Genomic DNA, 20,608 nt, shown 5'->3' with positions numbered 1-20,608 from the left:
AGTTATTATGACAACAGTAGGCAGTAAATGAGGTTTTCAAACACATAAGGTGATAGAAATTACTTTTATATGTACATGCATATGTGTATGTGTGTGTGCATTAAATGAACAGCTGGTAACAGGAGGCAAAGTTTGGAGAGCTGAACAACTCACTGCTCATCAGTTGAGCCATGTTAAATTCCCATATGTACAGAAGTAACCCGCTCATCTTTAAAACCACAGCCATGAAGAAAGCATAAATGAGGGCAAAAGCACATAATATTCCAGGAGTTCAACAATTCAAATTATTATTGGGAACTCATGAAATTTGGGCACTGAAATACTTGGTCTTTTTTATGTTTAGGATTAACAGGTTAAATGTGAAGCATGTAATGAGTCAGTGGTCAAACTGCTTTGTTCTTGTGTGTTTCTCTTTAATATACTCCCAAGAGTTATTAATATTAGCATATTAGACATGACTAAATCTATTCTGTATCTTTTCTCTCTTGTCATAGTGGGAGAAATTAACTGGGATTTATGATAGCTGGTTGGCTGCATAACAGTAAAAGATCCTTCAAATAATCCCTCAAATAATCCATACTCCCATTACAAATATGTGTTGCTGTGCAATAATCATTGCATGGTGAATTTCAGATACTGTTTGCATTTAAATCACCCAGAAAAACAGATTCAGAGGTAATTCAGCACTGATTTGCCTTAATAACCCTGCACATTCTTTTCTTCACAGACAGTTAATGTATATGTGCAAGAAGGAGGAAACGATTCCATACCTGTGAAAGTGCTGAACTGTGATACTATATCTCAAGTAAAGGAAAAGATAATAGACCAAGTCTATCGGAATCTGCCGTGTTCTCAGTGGCCAAAAGCTGACAGTGTAGTTCTTGGTATGTAATTATTTGTGATACTATATTGAACAGGTGACACCTGTTGTGTGACTTCGTATTTTCTGAAAAAAATGTCTATAAGAGGATTTTAGTGCTTAGTTATGGTTTAGTTTGTTGTTTGGTTTTGGTGGTGGTTTTTTTTTTTTTTAAAGCTGAATTCATGTTCAGCTGAATGCAAAAATACAGCATTTTTCAGCAACCTGAATATGCCTTAAAAATTAATGTTTTCTTACAGAGTTAGTTTTTCTTGACTCTTAAAATTTTGTTATACTGTCATCAACATTGCAAGAGCCATTAATGACTGTTGGCACAAATGAATTCATGTCTGACAGACTCAGTATCTCAGGTACTAATTAATGTGATAATGACAGCATGGATAATTAACTGATGGAGAAGTAATGATGCAATTTCAGAAACTGGTACTGATTTTTAGTTGCTTTTATGATGGTTATTCAAAAGAATTATAACTTACAGGAACTGCACTTTTAGGAGATGATGTACCACTTCATCTCTGAAAATCATCCTCCTTGACGGCTTTCAAAATAGCTCTTCTTTTCTTGACCAAAAAAAAAAAAAAAAGGCATTCCTTAAAAGGCCTCATAAACTCAGCATAAAAGCTCCAATTAATATTTTTTCAATATTTTCATTACTGCATTAATCTGAAAGTAGAAGATGGAATTCTTGCACTTCAGAAAATCCTAGTAAATCCCCTAAAAATGTATTTTCTATTCCATAAAATCCTACTCATTTTTGGACCAATAGCAGATCTTATTATATATATTTATAGAATTCTATGAGAATGAATTTAAGCTTTTATGGAAGATAATAAGAAGTCATATGCATGGTCAGGATTGGTTCATGCAGACTTCTGTAATAAAGACCAAACAATTAAGCAATAAAAAACACACATTGGGGCACGGAGTACATTACTTCTTTTGATGTTCCACAATGTGTCAATGGGTCTGTAAAACATTCTTGGAGTAGTTATTTTTGCACATGGCTAAAAACTGTTTTTTCTCACTTTAATTGCCCGTTAGAATGGCGTCCAGGTTCTACTGCACAGATCCTCTCGGACTTGGATTTAACATCCCAAAGAGATGGCAGATGGAAACGTATCAACACACTAATGCACTATAATGTAAGGTGTTTCAAAAATGTTGTTTGCACCTGTTATCTGTTTTCTTGTAACAAATAAAATCTTTATTTGTTTATAGAGAAATTTCAGTGCTACATACAGGTTGCCCAGAGAAGTTGTGGATACCCCATCCCTGGCAGTGTTCAAGGCCAGACTAGAAGGGGCTCTAAGAAACTTGGTCTAGTGTAAAGTGTCCCTGCCCATGGCAGGGGAGTTGGAAATCTTGAGGGTCCCTTCCAACCCAAAGCATTCTGTGATTCTGTGATAAAGAATCAAAAGAAAAACAGAGGTCTGGGTCTAGTCAGTAAAAAGTTTGGACTGTGAAAGTCTGGGTCTAGGAATTCTGCCTAAGCATTTTATATAATAACACAAAGCCTAAATGCCAGCACCTTGGTTTCCTCAACATTGAAGTATCCAAATCCAAATTCAATTTTGAACATTGAGCTTTTTGCCAGGTCTCATTTTCATTTTTTCTTTTTTCCACCATTTCCAGCCCCTGAGAACTGTCCTTGTCCTTGCTGTGCTGCTAAATAGGTTTTGAGTTGGTCTGGTTTGTTCAAAAGCCCAATCAGGAGAGCAGAGATTGACATTGTACTGTTTTAGGTTTCATACTGTATACTCTACCGTGCACTTGCAATCCACTCATCTTTCCTTTTTATGCTTTTTGTTGCTTTCTAACAACAGTAAATCCTTATTGGAAAAGAGAAAAGTTGGTTAGTTTTCCCTAAGAAAACAGAGAGGTCTGATTCTTCATGATAAACCCCATTTTTGTCCAAAGGGCACCACACCAGGTTGAGGAACCACTCAGGCCTTGAAGATGCTCCTAGTATTTCAGTAATCTCAGAGGAGGTTTTGATGGGATCTCTTACAGAGTGGGAGGGAGTCTGTTCAGAATTGCAGAGCCAGTTGCCCAGAAAGCCTTGCCCAAGGCTTATCATTTGTCATAGATTCCCTGCAACCATTTACAGAAACCCCATCTTGCAGTTTAAGAAGGAGGCTCAGTAGTGCATGGTTCCTTTGAAGAATACTTCTGTGTTTGTATTTTCAAAGGTCCGAGATGGTGCCACGCTCATCTTATCAAAAATGGGAATTTCCCAGCAGCCAGAGGATAATCAGCAAGATGTCCCAGGAGAAAGTAAGTATCTTGTGCCTTCCCTGCCTCCCAAGATGACTAGAAGACAAAACCCACAGTGATGCTGCCGTTTTGATTTTGTTTATCAAGCACTTCCATGGAGCTAGATAATCCTCACCATATAGGGTTTATTTGTTGTGTTACCCACTGTACACTTGCAATGTTTTCTTTGCCCTCACTATAAGTTTTAAACCCTAGGGCTTTAACTACAATTGCTGTAAGTCCATACCCCAACTTAATAGCCAGCACTCTTATTGAATATTTCCTTTCATATTTTGTTTTTTAATCACACTGCATCTATAGTCAAACTGTACATTTCATGTTCCCAGAGCTTTATCTTTTTCTCCTTTCTTCAGCCTTTACTCATGCTCCTCTTCAAATTTCTTTCACTTATTATTAGACTGAGAATTAAATGTTCTAGATGAACCACAGTGGAGACTAGCTCACCTCTCTGTGACATAATGAATCTGATGTAATTTTTTTGTAGCATTTCTTAAAAAATGCCTTGCAAACTCATCTCTGTAGCTTCAGATTCTGTGTCTCCTTTCCTTTGGAGTGATGTTTCAGCAGCTACACTAACTTGCTTTTTCCCAGGGCTTTTTAGTTTGCTTTGATCATTCCATGCATTTTGTCTCTTCAGATTCACCGTTTTTCACAATTCCTTTGCTCTTTTTGAGGTTTTCAATCCTCTGTAAGTGAGCATCAGGAATTTCCTTGTAATGTTTCTTCTCTTTCACATCACTAATGCATCTGCTGCATAATTCTTGTATTGCTGTGTGCTACAGTATGCAGGACTTTGCAACACAGAAGACAATCTGTTAGCTTGCAACCCATCTTAAAAGCTTTTACTTTTACATGTTAGTGTTCTGTCTAGACCAATTTTCTATATGCCAAAATATCTTGAGACACAATATCCATTACAGCCTTGAAACCACTCAGATTTTTATGGCAATATTTACTTGTGAATATATGTTTCTTGACATATGTATTTCCTTTACTGACTTCAGATGTTCAGTTTCTCTGGATTTTTTATCCTTTTATTTAGTTATTTTACATGAGTTTGGAGTTAGATTTATGGAACAATAATTGTTGAGATCATTCTTCCTCCTATGAACTCATTTGATATGCTTTTCTGTCTGGCACTGATTGCAAAGGCCATTACTTCACCTAATCGTTTCATTCCTTTAAACAGATTTACTGATCATAGATTTAATACGTTTTGAGGTCTGGGCAGTTTAACAGATTGGAAATAATATGCCAGAAATGTACATTTTTCAAAAAGATGGGTCTCAGCTGATAGCTCTGACATATATGGCTAGTTAGCAGCAAGGTTAAGACTTTCCTTTGTTTTGAGTGTTGGAGAGGAGATTAAGACAGGCAGAATTACTTACTGTTTACTTTTTACTCTGTCCTCCTGGATTCTTTATTTTGAGATTTTTTTCCACTAGAAAGAAGAGTCTTCTACTGGTCATGTCTACACGGCTGCTGCTATCCTCACCCTTTCACTCCAAGTGCCTGGCATAGCTGGCCAAGCAGTGACTGTTCTGTCACAGCAGGTGCCAACCCAGTGTGTTAACTTAATACAGCACCCAGTTTAATACAGAAGGCAGTGGAGTGCAGCCAGGTGAGGTGCTGATTCCGAGTCCCTGTTCAGTTTGGTTGCATTGCTGGCTGGGGCTATAGTCACCTTACCTCTAAGGAAGTGGAGTGGGCTGAGAATGGAGCCTGGTGGTGCCCTTAACTTGCCCTTAGCTATAGAACAGTGGTCAGCCTTGTGTTCTGAACCGCCAATCTTCATCCTTCTCACCTCTCTACCCTTGTGCCAGGCAGTAGAGAACCAGATCACAGGTTTTTCTTTTTTTTCTTGGGTTAGGGTTTTTTTCCTTTCCTCCTTCTCTGTAATTATATCATTCCACATGATTCAGTGTGATGAAGCTCTTTGAGCAAGCATCATATGTACTCCAAGGTGAATTCCTTAGTTATCTGTGTGGCATACTAAATTTTAAAGGAAAAGCAGACTTCTGGGGATGGTGCTGTCACACAAGAGCTGCTGTATGTGAGAGAAAAGTCTGCAGAGAATTCAGATCCCAAAGTATCAAGTGCAAAGAACTTCTACCGTGTTTCTTCTCCACACCTGTGTTGCACCATGGTAGTGTACAAATTTGGGAAGACAGTGTTTCATGCCAAGCCACCTTGCTTTCTTTAGCACTGTAAGGTCCTCAGAGCTATCTGATGCCAACTTGTTCCATTGGATAGCTATAAAATGTTATAAAGCTGGTACAAAGTGAGAGCCTGCTGTGACCATGATTTGTGAGACTCTGTGTATAAAAGGGAGAGCAGAGGATCAGAGGCTTCCCCTCCCACACATACACATTTGTATGGCACAGGGATTTACAGGGTCTGAATAAACAGAAATCCTATCCTGACTATGAATGAGGCTTGTGACAAAGTGGATTTCTTTTTATTCAGTCTCATTAACTTGCACCTTTTGCAATGAGAAGTGTCAGCTTCACTGAGAATTGAAGCCATTGACTGTCAGCCAAAGTAGGAGGCTTTGCACTGACCGAAAATGTAAAACCATGTTCAGAAATGTTGCTCTAAAACCTGGCATTGCTTCTATGCTGCTTTTATTCAGAGCTTCTAACAAGGAAACACTGGAAGCTGGAGATTCTGACAAATTAAATGCAGCATCTTTTGCTTCTGGAGACAATAAATGTAATTACTGATTTGTAACAAGGAAGATAATGGTTCCAGTGATTTCATACTGGTATTTCTGTACTGAACTATAAACCAAAACAACATGTTGGGGGGGGGGGGGGGGGGGGGGTTTGTGTTTTTTGTGGTTTTTCCTTATTTAATTCTGCATAAAAATAGACACAAGGTTGCAGATAAGAAATACTAATTAGCAGATCTGTTAGGGCAACCCTTCCTTCATGTCCATGATGCAGTATTCATGGTAGGGGAGACAGGAAGAAAAATAATTTGCTGCAGGTCACACAAGGGGAAAGGGGCTGCATTGCCTTATATTTACATCATGGTTCCTACCACAATAATTAGTCAGCACAGTCTATTTTTGCCATTTACACTCCCCCCAACACCCCAATAATTATTTTATATTGGCCAAAGAATGCCCAAGGACCAAGACAAAGAGTTCAGGGAAAAGAATTTGACCCCCTGGACATGATCTTCTTCCTGGTTACTGCTTGATGCTTTGTATGACTAAGGAGATAAAACCAAAGTATTTCCCCCTATCTTTTATTTTCTTCATTTCCTGCTTTCCCATTGAGGAAAATGTTATCTCATAGAACTGTTATTTTCTCTTAGCAACCATATTGCTAACATGTTTTGTTGGTCCATGTCCTCAATTTCTCTTCCTCTTTCTTCCTGCTATTTATAGCAATGAAGTGAGATCCTCGGGTTGCAGAAGTTCATCTGGTTGAGCCGTAGTCTCTTAATCCTTACTTTCCTATGAAGTAACTGCTATTCCACTAGTAGCCAATTTTGCTGTTGCTAAACAAACGTGGAACAAACTCAGCTGTATGTAAGAGCCAATAATCTCAGTGGAAAACCCTTTAGCTGTTTCCTCTTCTGTCCAAAGTTAAACTGGACCAAATACCATCAAGAGGGCAAAGAGAGAATAAATTCCTTTGATTCAAAGGAGGAAGCAGTGCACCAAACAACTGACGTAAGGCTGGAATATAGTTTCTGGTCTAACTGCATGATTTGATCTGTTAATTTCCAAAAGTAAATAACAGGGATTGCAAAAGAAATTCCACGCTTCATGCCCAGCAGTGTTCTTACTGTACTGGCAGATGATTGCCATGAATGGCATCTGTTGTGAAATCACAACTGCTTCAAAATAAAGTGATAGCTTTTTTTTTTTTTTTTCTGGCTTCATTCACATGAACTTCCAAGTTGAATTAAGGACTCTCAAAGGACAATGTGATTTAATGTGGGATTTATATTTCTTCCCTACCTTGTTAAAAAGAAGTAAATGTCCCAGAAGACTACATAACTAATGCTTTTCATGAGAATATACAAAGTAGATTCAAGCAAAAGTGTTGGCTTAGCCAGATTACTCTTAAATGTTATTTTTCCCTATGATGTAAAACATTGCATGTACATGCAAGCTGAGAAAATCAATATAGATGTTGAGGAACTTAGTTAATAAACTATTATAGTCAAAGTTAATGCAATTAAAAACTGCTATTTTGTGCTGTAACTGGGATTCAGTTATGTTAGAGGTGTGTATTAAGGCATAAAACTTAGCAGAATGCAAAATAATTTGCACAGTGGGGCTGAATCACAATTTTTATGGGAAAAATAACTTCCATAGTTTTAAGATGTCAACAATTTTAAATGTACTGATTCAATAACTTCCACTGGAAAATCGCCATTGATTTTAGGGACTATGCCAAGTAGATGCAAAGTTCAGGAATTAAAGGAAGAACAAACAAAACCAGATTTGAAAGTGACACAGAAACCTTTTTCAAGGAATATTAGTGGCAAGTTAAAACAATTGTATAATCTCTTTTAAACTGTCTGTAACAGAAGATCCTTAGGCATGGAGTCTGTCTGAACAATAATGTTGATGCTGATATGCAAAATTGCTTTTATCCACTATGTGATCATTGGTCCAAGCCCTGGGACTGGGTGCAGGGCCAAGCCCCAGGTAGCACAGGGAAGTGCTGAAACCAGATGAGCTGTCATTATCATCCAAGTGCTTACTCCTGTTTCTGCTTTATCGCAACACACTCAATGTGAGTCTCTCCCTCTGCTTTAAACTATGAATACTGACAAACAAATTTTTAAAAAAATCTTATTACAATGGATATGAATTTTCTTCAGTCATTACCTCTGGCTGCTGGAGTTCATGTCATCTCAGTGAAGGGATGTGTTTTTCCGCCACTCAGCTACATAGTCAAGTAGTGGTTATCAAATGTTGATAAAGGGAAGGTTTGAACTGAGGTACCGTACTTTCACCTCAGCAACTGGGATAAAGATGTGAATTGTAATGGTGTTACCTAGAAAAACGGTTGTACCAGGAGTAGGCTGCAATTGGTATTTCTGTGCTGGCTGTGGGGTCAGACCTAGCTAGGGTTCTATAACTTGATCATGTCTTCGAGAATTCACAAAGAAGTAAAGAACTTGATTGTGTGAACCTCAAAACATACACATACTGTGTTTACATGGCTGTTGTGATTTAGGAATGGTATTCTCCAATTTAGTCTTCTACTACACCAAGCCATGCACTTCTTGCTAACTTCCCTCTCCACCTTCCCCTCCCCTACAGTGGGATGGAGAAGACAATGGGAGACACAAACGGTAGAAATCATGGGTTGAGATGACAACAATTTACTGAAAACAGCAATGAGATGAGAAAAGAAAACTAATGACAGTGGATACAAGAAAAGAAACAATCATGGAAGCCCCCAACAACAGACAGTACCTGACAGCTCCCTCTGTCATGCTTCCCCACTGCTCCCTCCAGCTTGAAACTGGCATTACCCCGATGTTCCCTCCGCACTTACTCCACTGGAAGGAACTCCTTCTCCCCAGAGGAGACTCCCTTCTCCTCACCTGTGACAATAACATGAGGTGATATAGGACAACCTCAGTGTCCCAGCCATGACCCCTCCTGGCTACTGCAAAAAATGTCCCTGTCCTGGCTTGAACCAGGACAGTGACCAAATAGGAGTTTTCCTGTTGTGTGATTCTTTCCTCTCCCTTTGGTCTTGACAAAAGCAAGTTTTTTCACCTCTGTGCCACTGAACATTTAGTACTTGAGTTGTATATGTTGGACATACATAGGAACAGAGTAATCTAGATCCCCTTGGCAGGAGGACAGGTATGCTAAGGATAGGGATCATGTACATATATGTATATGATAACTTTTGTGTTGCGTTTTTGGGGTTGTGTGTTTTTTATAATTAATGCAATTACTGTTTCTAGGGCATGCACTCCTGGAAGATGAAAATAAGGTCTGGCATCTAGTCCGGCCAGTGGATGAAATGGATGAAGGTAAATCAAAGCGGGGCAGCGTGAAAGAAAAAGAGAGGACCAAAGCTATTACAGAAATCTACCTGACCAGACTTCTTTCTGTGAAGGTAGGGCTCAGATGTGCTATAGTAACACCTTACTTCTACAGATTTTGAGATACAACTGAGGAAATAGATGCAAATATTAGTCACGTGTTCAGCTGTGATTTGGTATATGTGTCATGAACATACAAGCTGGTGTTCAAGGCTTCAAGTGATTAACATGCCCTGAGGAACATTACTGGGAAAGAGATAAAGTACAACTCTTGATCAAAGCTGAGGACCATGATTACGTGATCATTAAATAAGGATTTTCCTTGCAAGACAAAGATGGATATTCTGCTCTGTGCCACCTGTTTAGATAACACTTTGTTGGGTTTTCTTTTGAACTGAACGCTTTATAAACTCCTACAGATCCTTATATTTCCCTGTTCTTGTATGTGACCAATGCTGCAGTAAAACCTTAAAAAAAAAAAAAAAAGTTTCCAATAATAATAACCCTTTTAGAGTGTTTTTAGTGCCTTTAGTGCAGAATTGATAATAAGCAAAATAATTTTTGGAAACATTTCTCCCTGCAGTAAGAATTTAGAATAATGTGTTTAATGACCAAAAAGCCAGGCTCCTTTTGTGAAAATGAAGTCAGTCTGGCTTCAGCTAAGGCTACTTGTCCAAGTGTGGAAGTGGATATGAAGGAAAGTCTTTAGATAGATGACATAGACTCAGGATGAAGAGCCAAAAAGATGCTTGCATCCCTTTTTTCTGTTAATAAAGCCACAGCTTTGTATTCCCAATAGCCATTTTAGAGATTATTACTAGTCTAGAGCTTTACTGACTCATAAAATGTTGGTGAGGTGTTACAGCTGAGATCACAGCTACCCCTTCAATCCTGGGACTTGTGTGTTCTGGATGACAGCAGAATGTCTTGGAGCTCCTTGCCATCTGGGTCCCTTCGCTGTTTGGACACTGTCAGCTGGAGTCATGGCTGGAAAGAGGACACAGTCCTTCAAAGGTGTTGTAGGGCCAATCAGTTGACTGGGGATGAACTCTTTGTGGCCTCAACAGGGTCCTCTCTAAAACAAGGGAACAGTCTCTGAGGTGGCCATTACTAAGATCCAGGCAGATGGCAGAATCCAAGAACACAGCCCTTCTGGACACTTCACTCCTTGGGCTCCATGAATCTCATGAAACTGCATCAGACTGAGTGTCTGATGGGGCTCATGTGCTTGCCCTTAAGCAAAAAGGGCAAATGTTCACTGGTACTTCTTCCTCTCAGACTCTTCCTAAAAATTGCAGTGCTCTGGTGTCAGAGAAACTGGATGTAGGATGCTGCAAAACCATTAAAATGTGGCTAAAAATTATTTTATGTGCACAATTACCCTGAAGGATAAATGTAGCAACCAATTTCTGCTTATTCTGTCAACCAGAAGGCACACCTTTCTGTGCAAACCATAGAATTTCTGGTGAAGTGACAACCTTTCAGTCTAGAACACAAAAATGTGCTCTAGAAGGTCTTTACTGTGTTGGCAGTTTACAAACTCTATGATACTGTTTACTTTTTGTCACTCTTATCACTCAGGATAAAGGCCATCAGTGAAGGCAACTCGATTAAGTCCAAAGGAATCAAAGATGCTGAGTTCAGCCTGTAACACGAATGTAACTGACTTTTTAAAATTTGCTTTTAGGGGACACTTCAGCAGTTTGTAGATGACTTCTTTCATAGTGTGCTCAACTCGAACCATGTGGTGCCACCAGCTGTGAAGTACTTCTTTGACTTTCTTGATGAGCAAGCAGAAAAACATGACATCAAAGATGAAGATACCATTCACATCTGGAAAACAAACAGGTATGAACAGAGTCATACTTGTATTGCAGAGAAATAAGAATATAATTCCCAGGTATATAGCACTCTTACCACAAATCAAAGTAAATTTCATTTATAATCCTCAGAATCATTTAATTGAGATAATACATTTGTATGATGAAAAAGATTCCCTGTAAGTCTAGAAGCAGCAAAAAAATGGAGCCAGTTTACCTATGGGACTGTCACTGGCAGATTTACCATATTTTACCTTTTATCTTTCCTCAGAGAAGAAGAAAGCAAGAGACAAATGGGACTAGATTTACCTGTCAAAGCACAAAATCTAATACAAACTACTTGATAGTTTCTCTGACCATGCATACATTCCTCCTTGCTCTTTTGGGGCACTCAGGATCCTTCTCATAGGAGTTTTTCTGAGAGATGTAGAGTTGGTCTTTAGGCATGGAACCCAGACAAGCTTGTATAAATGTTGAAATATAAAATTAAACATCACTGTTGTGAGGAGATCTAAATGCAAAGCCCATACTTAATTTCATGTGATTTTCTTGTTGTAGAATATTTATTGCGTAAAAAGGATTATTTATCTTTTTCATTGCTTTGCAGCCTGCCTCTTAGATTCTGGGTAAACATACTGAAAAATCCCCATTTCATCTTTGATGTTCACGTTCATGAAGTAGTGGATGCTTCCTTGTCAGTCATTGCACAGACTTTCATGGATGCTTGCACAAGAACAGAGCACAAATTAAGCAGAGTAAGTGATTTGCATTCTACATCCCGACTATGCTCATGCCTGATGAGACAAAGGGCATCCTCACAGACAATACCCATTCTCTGAGGAGGTGCAGCCTTGATCGTTTCTTTTTAGTTTTATAATGAAGTTAACATTTCACCACTTAACAGGTTGGTGAACTGTCAGTATTTCTGTATACTGACAATAGTATTTCAATGAATACTATTGAAAAAGGAGAAAATAGCAACTGCTTTTATAAAAAGCACGTTTAAGAGCTGATTATTTCAGGCCCACCAATAATTTATTATCACGTTGCATTGGTACATTTGTAAAACTCAGCAGTAATGTCATGTGTAAAAATCATCTTCTTATGAAATAATGCAACCAATGTTAATAAGTATCCAAATGTTAATATCTGCAAAGCTCAAGTGTATGTGAATATAAAGGCTTGATCTTGCATTCTTGACTTTCTTTTGCTCCCTAGAAATGTTCATAAATTAATATGCTATTCTGTATTCTAAATTTTTCAGGATTCTCCAAGTAATAAATTACTTTATGCGAAAGAAATCTCTAACTATAAGAAAATGGTGGAAGAGTAAGTATCAACTCTTTTCATGGTTATTCAGTTGTTAGGATTTTAAACCTGTGTAAGAGGAAAAAGGAATGCTGATATAGTCAGTCAGCTGTCAAATATTAAAAATTTTACACCCAAATGTTTAAAGATCCCCTTGGTGGTGGCACTGGCAGAGTTGAAATGGAGCTCTGTTATGACCCATTGTGTATTCTCGTCTGTAAAGACAGATTAATAGATTTATTCAAGAGAAAATACGATGCTGTTTTCTCCAGTCATAGTTGCTACCCACATGATCTGTCTAAAAATGCTGTACTTCCATAACTCAGTAGTGACCAAATCCTGAAGACATTTTCAGAAAGTTGTTTTTTTTTCTATTCTGTCTCTGACTTTATTAATTTACTAATTGGAAATTCTGTTAATATCATGGAAGATCTACCACAGAACAAAACTCTTGCCAGTTTTAAGACCTAAAATAATCATTATCTACAATTACAGATTTTTTTTCCTGTGATACATTCCTGTACAGTGGGGCATGATTTGCCTCTACTGCAAAAGTACTAATGTTAGAAGGTAGGATTACTGAAGGAATCTTTGGTCAGTTATGGTAGAGTATCTCCTGTGTTAATAAGGAAGCATGTTTGAAATAATGGCAGAATTACCAGAAGGACGCTGTTTATTTTACCTAACTGAAAATCTTTTTTACTCTCTTGCAGTTACTATAAAGGTATTCGTCAGATGGTGCCAGTGAGTGACCAAGACATGAATACCCATCTAGCAGAGATTTCTAGGGTAAGAATATAATCCATTTTCTTGTTGTGAAATTGGAGCCAAGAGTAGCACTGGTTTTTGTTGTCTTCTCTTTCTATTTCAACAAATGGGGGTTTTTGTATGTGCAAATATCAGAATGAGTTATATTCCTGAAATACTGAAATACTCCTGTTCATTGTTAGACCTTTGAAATGCTGATTATTGAATGGAATCAAGAATCCTTATTGTCACTTATCTATCTGAGTTATGCAGGGAATGGAGCACAGTGTTTGGATTTTTCACATCCAGTGTTGAAAACTTAGAGCACTCTTGAACTGAGCTTTCTCTCCACAGCATACAGAGGATTTTTAGCATTGATCATACTGATAACAAGTAGTGACTGAATTCACACTGCTACCACAGCAAAAATTAGCTTCCAGGAATTAAAGGAGAGGCATGAACATTAAGTATAGCATATTTTAGAACTGTCTATACAGGAGCAATACTTCTGCTTTATGCTGCATGCGAGAAGTCCATCATGTGCTAGCTCAGTGGCAGTTTTGGCATTGTAGTTTATTGTGGCTCACGTGGAGAAGAACAGAGTGGGGTGGTTGCTATCTGGGACTTTGGTTGGAGATGGGGGGAACAAAGTAATTACAAAACCTGCTTCAGTCTTGAGCCTGTTTGCTCGCAGCTCAGCTCAGCTCAAGCAGGGTCTTACCCTTGAAGAACTCCATTTGACTTGGAGAACCAGGAGAGTCCCTCACCAGTCCTAAAGATGTTGTTTAGCCTGAGCAAGAAGGCAGTGTATTTACCAGCTGGTTTGCTCATTTGCTTAATTTAGTTGAAGAGTTCTAGTGTAAGGAGCATGTCGGGGGAATTTTTTGCGGTTTGTTTATTTCAGTGCCCTTAGGACCTAACATTTTGCAGATCAACATCCTCATGAGAGCATTTCTATTTTCAGTCATTCACTACAAAACTCATCTGCAGTGACATTTCATTTTACAGTTCATTTTATTTATTACATAAATTGAGATATATATACAATTAGAACATTTGGTGATTAAAAGTAAATTCAATATAATGTTTTAACATCAGCAGGATATGTTTTTCCTTTCTATTTTCATTATAAATTTTGATAAAAATTAATATGGAAGGAGTGATTGAACACTGCAAATTTTGACCAGCTCTAAAAGTGACTTTTATAGAGCAAGGGAAGATGGATGTTTCTCTGCTGCTTTATCCCTTGGGTAATCATTTATGCCAGTAGCAATATTTTGCAATTCTTCATTTTCTCAACTAACTTTAAAGACTAAAGACGTAGCTAGAGACTTGAATCCCACACAACTGAATGAAGAACATCTGTTCAGACAGGTAGAGCACATTCACTAAATAAGTCATATGTGTGGGGGCAGGGGGAAAATGAAGTAATGGAAAGGTTATTTCCTGCTTCATTGGAAGTCCTTTCTCTCTCTCTCTCTTCTCACCCACACCCCCCCCACACACCTTTCTACCTTCATGATTTGGGTGGCTTTTTCCAAACGTACATGTGCTCATAATATTGATGAGTTACACCTTTGCTGTAGTGGGGTGTGAATAATTTCCAGGATGTAAAAAGAGCTAGAGAAAGGATTTCAAACACCCATGATGACTGTGTCAGAGCTAATGCTTAATATCTCAACAATATGTAGATTGAACTGAGTAAATACTTTAGCTTTTCACACTTGTGCTGCTAACAGATGTTTGAGCTGTAGCCTGTGGTTTGACGTTCAGGGTTCAAAATATCTTCCATTTCCAATGTTAAGAGTTTGTGGGCAGGCTGGAAAAATACCAGAGGGAAAGTCTTGATCTAAAAATCACCAAACAAAAATTTTCTCACTTCTTTTCTCTGCCCTAAGAGTAATTTAAAAAGTTAAACAGAGCTTGCATTTTGAAATCTGGTCAGTTGTACCTAACAGTTGTGCATGTGCATAACTTTCAGCTGTGTGTGACCCTATTTTGACATGATTGCTGCCTGCTTGTGTTAACAGGCACATACCGATTCCTTAAACACGCTTGTGGCTCTACACCAACTCTACCAGTACACTAACAAATACTATGATGAGGTAAGTTATGGCTTTTATTTTCATGCTTTAATATCAATGGTAAAAGGTTATGAAGGCTAACACTAATCTAAAGGAGTGACTTCTGGATTTCACTGATTAATCAGGTAAAAGCAATGCTGAACAAAAACCTTGCAGTTACATACCCTGCTTGGCAATTACACTGGTCAAGAGAATGTGCTTATAAATGAACAATTTCATTATGGCTATCAGGTTTTGGTAAGGACTGTTTAACAGGTAGTTTAACAAGATCTGAAAGAGAAATAGATTTTAAAATCAATTCTCTTCAGTTCTACCATCCTAATAAGTATATAAGAATGTCACCAAGCAAAACGTCATCAGAGTTATATCAGGTTTCAAGACAGTGTACTTTTTTAATTAGGAACAATCCATTAAACTTCTTTTGCTTGTAGGAATTGTAGCCATGTCCTTTTAATTAGTTAAAATGCTCCTTAAACTTCCGTGCATGGTACCATCCCTGTTTCGCTATGCCAAGTGAAGTGCCTGCCTAAGGTAAACCTAAGTAGAATAACTGTTGAATGTAGCCTGATTCAAAAGAAGACTCACAGCTTCAGTTTAAAAAGTTTCTTAGGTTTTTCACACCCCGTGGAAAGGGGGACAAAGAATATCCCAGAGTAGCTGGGCTGTGGCTATGGCTCTCCAAACTTAATCTGAAAACAAAAAGAAAGAAGGAAACTTTTATTCAAAGGTTTCCATGGAAATGAATGCCTCCAGAAAACTCTCAGAATTAAAGCAAGTAAGAACAGATGCTGAATCAAAAAGGAGCACAGCACATGTGAGCTCCATTCGGTTAGTCTTGCACCTCAGCACCGTTCATGTTTTCACTTATATTTAGCACTAAAGACAGTGAGTCGCATCCTTCACTGCAGCTGCTTTACACAGGAACAGCCAGCCTGTCACAGCTTCTAAACAGATGCAAGCAGGGAAAATCAAACCACCCTGAGAAGTCTTGCAATGATGGTCAGTGGGAGAAGCAGAGGAATGCAGTCCAACCCCTTGGCATTCCCTCACCCCTCATCCCCAGTTCTAAGCTGCTTTTCAGCGCCTTCCCAAATGTGTCCGTAATTTGATCTCTTACAAAAACACCTGGGGACCCTGAATGACAGATGAACTGTAAATCCCTGATTCATCCACACCTCAGGCAGGGTCACCAGCCTGTGGGACTCCATCAGTGACAGGTCAAAACACCCCAGTAAGTAGCTGCAGCTCTTCCCTTCCATGTACATCACTGTGTAACAATGAGGTGCATCTGATGAAAAGGCTGCTAAATTCAGAATTGTGGAGATAATCTGTCGAGAACCATTCAGTAAAATTAATCAAGCTTATTTATTTTCCATGAAAATGTTTTAATTTGCATAAATTGGTACATTTTGCAGCTGCCCTTGTCTTTATTACTGACACTGTGATTTCCCAGCATGTGCTGTACCTTCTGCATCTCTGCAGGGTTTGACAATGACTAAGTGGGTACATTCTAATTGTCCACATTTATATGAAGGATATATTCACCAGCAGAGATAATCATGAATTATTTAGTCTAGATTTGAGGAGTTACAGCTAGATATAATTGTTTAAATTAAGGAAACAATATGAAATTAAATTAGACCCAGTTTAGATACTGCAATAAGTGTTTATTAAGTCTGCCTTGTAAAAATATTTTCACGCTTTAAAAACAAATTCATTAAAATAATTATTTCTAAACAAATTTGCTCCAGTGTTGGAAACGCAAACGCTATACTAGCCCTTCAAAGTGAAATTATTGGCTAGATCGATTCTGACTGCATTCATCTCCATTGTCAGTGATGTTCAAGAAGTAGTAAGAACCACAGGTTGTGACAGGCAAAAACTCCATTTTTACAGTCCTTGTACTTTCAAGTTTATATAGTATTTAAACAGTGCTAAAGGTTTCTGCTTGATTACACTGTCAGACTTATATTAATAAAGCCAGCTCTAGAAAAGGAATGGGTTTGTCATGTAACACATTTTTCTAATGGAGAAATCTAATAGCTGGTGGGAAAGTTTTCCTAAAGGACGGTGGAAATTAAAACCTTTTGAATTTGATCTGGGAAGCCCTAAAAAACTCTATTTGATGAAAAGCCTTCTCATAACACCTGACCTTTACTGGCTCTTGTTTTCAAATCCCTTGTGTCTTAAGAGTCGTATCCTCTCATATATATTCTGTACAGCAGAGGCTGTAGGATGCTGGGGGCTCCTCTGAGGAGCTCTTTGCTTTCCTGAACTGTGTTGTGCTGGGCCAGAGTCTTGGCACTTCTTAGTGAGAGCCAAAAGGGAGCCGCTGGTTTTATTCCTCATATTGCCTACAGACACAGGAGACCTTGTGCTGTCCTACCACATGCCTGTGCATGGACCACCCAGGAGCTTCTCATATCTAAAGCTCACAGGGATGGGATATAATTACTAATGGTAAATGGCTCTTAAGCTTTATGGGGTGCACTGTAAGTAAAAACACTGTTTCTTAAATAGCTCTAAGGAAATTCTTTCCCTGCCTGCTCCATCTTCAAATGTAATATTTTACAAGATAAAGTTCAGCCTATTATTTTGCTTGTATCCCAACATAATGGGAAACATTACAGCAGCTTAGATAAAGTAACAGAGACAATCATTTTTACTGTCTTTGTAAAAAAATAGAACAAGGGGCCTCATAGATGGACTTTGGTACAGAGTGAATGCAAAAGACTCTTTACAACCAAAGTAGTATCAAACACTTGGTCTCGGAACTATGTCATACATTTTAAGCTAAATTATTCCAAATTTTCTATGTTTATATCTTCCAGATTATAAATGCACTTGAAGAGGATCCAGCTGCACAAAAAATGCAGCTTGCCTTCCGTTTACAGCAAATAGCAGCTGCGCTAGAGAATAAAGTGACTGACCTTTGACTCAAAAGCCGCAATAAAGAAATCTGATCTGAAGATGTTCAAATTCATTCTTCCTGTTAAGGAAATAGTGTTCTATTTTTTAATGTATAATTACAACTTTAAATGAAAGATTTCCTGGTTTTTTTGATAGCAGAGGTGTAATGTAAAGAATTTTTACTGTAAATTATGCTTCTAATTAAAAGTTGTGTTGTGTGTAAATGAATCTTCTGTGGGAAAGAGAGTCCTTTGGTTGGGAGCAGGGTGGGGGGTGGAAGAAGAGAAACCCATAGTTCGTTTGATTTAGTAGAATCTGAGACATAAGCATTTAGGATTCATTATGCAAGTAAATTCAATACTATAGCATCCTTTCTACCTTAAGCAATATTTGTACTAGGAAAACATAACATTCTCAGAGACACATGCAATATCCCCTTTTATTTTGATAACTGGAAATTGACTTGCATAGAGCTCTAAAACTTGGTCTGTGCTCATAATGAACATAGTGAACAAAGTGTCCGATTTCTCTGCAAGATGGAAAAATGGGATTTGCTACCACACATGGTTCTAAATTTAATTCTTTATCTCGATGATGATGCACAGTATTGCACCCACCACAGCTGACTGTGTGAGAAATGGGAATAATGTCAGTGTAGAAGAGTTCTACTGATGAAGTCTTGTTCAGTTCAGAAATCACTGCAAAGAAGGAATTAGTCCTTAAAACTTTAAAACTCTTTGTTATTATTGTGAGTTTTATGATATATGCTAATGTGCCTTACTTGTACTAATTCTGTGAATCTGATGAATGGTTTTGTAAAAAGAAGCAGATCAGAAAAATAAGTATTTATGTGCTATTGAATGACTTTTGTGTGAAAAACATGACCAGCAGAATGCTTGTAATTAGCTGCTTGCCGAGAGTGTGCTGCTTAACATGATCTGATTATGTATAATATCCTATTTTAGAATGGTTCTGATGATTTTTTATTTGAATCTTGGAACTGTCCTAGAAATACCATCACTTGTTTTTATTGTATCTGTGATGTAAAATACTAGTATGATATTGAAAAAACCATATACCCGTCTATTGAAAACCACTCGGTCAGTTTTGAGCCTTGGAATGCTGCATTTGATGGAATACACACTATAATCCATAGCAAAGAAAATTGAAATAACTTGTTAGAAAGTGTGTGTTTACAATATAGGTAATCTCCGTACAAATCAAAAAGTTAGGTACGTCTTCTTAAATTGCTATATTGCACATCAGAGAACTTTACTTCTCTTTGTCTTGCAAGTTTTTGGCAGTAAAGTAGCATTTTAATGAAGTGCTGCCATCTGTACTCCCTCGTTCATTGTCCTGCCAAGCAGCCGGACTCTGCTGACTCTCAGCTAGCTAACGCAGTGTCTGCCGCCCGCTCTCCCTGCCTGGTAGGTTGTCACACACTGACTTTTACTGTCTGTTGCTATTTTTTTTTTTCTCCCAATTTGAAAATTTCCTAATATTTGTCAGTGGGCCTTTCCTTCAGTTTCTGAAAATCAAAAGCCTCACCAGAACTGGTTTCCTGCCCAGTAGGCTGTGAGCAGTTTGTTTGTTTTGTACTCGACTTCTTGCATTTGTCTATAATCATTCCTGAGCCTCCCTGGGCTGTAAGTTATTTTATACTGTTTAGGACTGAGCTATAGGACTTCTACAGAAAGGTGCTTTGCCAGTTATTCTTTCATCAACAAAGGCATCCTAATTTCATGGCTAATCTGTTTCTTTTTCATTATTTGTAAATCCTGTTAATTGTAAATCAAATACAATGTTGTTTTTTCCACAAAGTGTCAGTGGGTCTTTACTGAAACCGGGGGGATGGGTGTTGAAAGGATTTGTAATGCTCCCTCCGGGAGTGATGGAGCAGCAGCGTCCATCAGTCTGTGGTTGGGAACGGAGGAGTGCAGCACATGCTGCAGATGGAATGCCTGACATCATGCCCTTTTTATTGGCATTTGCTCTGAAAAAATGACAGTACTCTGGAGAAGCAAGGATGTAATGCAACATACCAGAGTGAGGTCTTCCTGCCTGATGTATCTTGGGACCTGAAAGCCAATTAAAATACAGGCTCAGCTGCATCTCTCCAGAGAGACCAGAAAGCCCTGCTTGGGCAAGTAGGTCTTTCAGAGGGAGCATTATATGTCCCCCATCACCAGTGCCTTGACACAGAGCAATTGCAGGCTATAGCTGTGGGATGCAGCAGTGCTCTAGCTGGATCCTACCTGTGAGGCAACTGGCGTGTGTCTGCTGGCATGTGCGAGCTCATGATGGATCCATTAGTCATTCTTGGCACCCTTTTCTCACATCCTGGGAAATTTGCAGGCTATCGGTGCTGCAGTGCTGCCTGCCAGGGAACAGAGGCAGATAACTGTGAGCAGCTGCAGCTACAAAGAAACTTAACGCCGGTTCTTCAATTTCTTCAAGTGCCCTATCCTGAAAGCACAAAGTTGGAATTTGAATCGAAGAACTGAGCTCATTTATTTTATTGTTTCCTCTTTTGGCTAAGCTCCTCTAGTGCTTGT

The 20,608-nt window shown here is 38.4% G+C and overlaps 1 protein-coding gene across 8 annotated transcripts in view; it reads left to right on the top strand.

Annotated features, from left to right (window-relative positions):
- Window positions 1-19,869, top strand: part of PLXNB2 (plexin B2) — a 255,615-nt gene extending 235,746 nt beyond the window's left edge. For all 8 annotated transcript variants that reach the window (XM_040061703.2, XM_040061707.2, XM_040061705.2 and 5 more), the window contains 10 exons: window positions 728-884; window positions 1,922-2,022; window positions 3,070-3,154; window positions 9,104-9,258; window positions 10,872-11,032; window positions 11,612-11,759; window positions 12,269-12,333; window positions 13,026-13,101; window positions 15,090-15,164; window positions 17,975-19,869. In XM_040061703.2, coding sequence (XP_039917637.1) covers window positions 728-884; window positions 1,922-2,022; window positions 3,070-3,154; window positions 9,104-9,258; window positions 10,872-11,032; window positions 11,612-11,759; window positions 12,269-12,333; window positions 13,026-13,101; window positions 15,090-15,164; window positions 17,975-18,079 — 1,128 coding nt within the window. In that variant the 3' untranslated portion in view covers window positions 18,080-19,869. The remainder of the gene's footprint in view (window positions 1-727; window positions 885-1,921; window positions 2,023-3,069; window positions 3,155-9,103; window positions 9,259-10,871; window positions 11,033-11,611; window positions 11,760-12,268; window positions 12,334-13,025; window positions 13,102-15,089; window positions 15,165-17,974) is intronic.
- The last annotated feature ends 739 nt before the right edge of the window (window positions 19,870-20,608 follow it).

The sequence above is a fragment of the Hirundo rustica genome, chromosome 4, assembly GCF_015227805.2.
Source record: "Hirundo rustica isolate bHirRus1 chromosome 4, bHirRus1.pri.v3, whole genome shotgun sequence".
NCBI lineage: Eukaryota > Metazoa > Chordata > Aves > Passeriformes > Hirundinidae > Hirundo > Hirundo rustica.
This window is presented reverse-complemented; position numbering and strand designations above follow the sequence as displayed.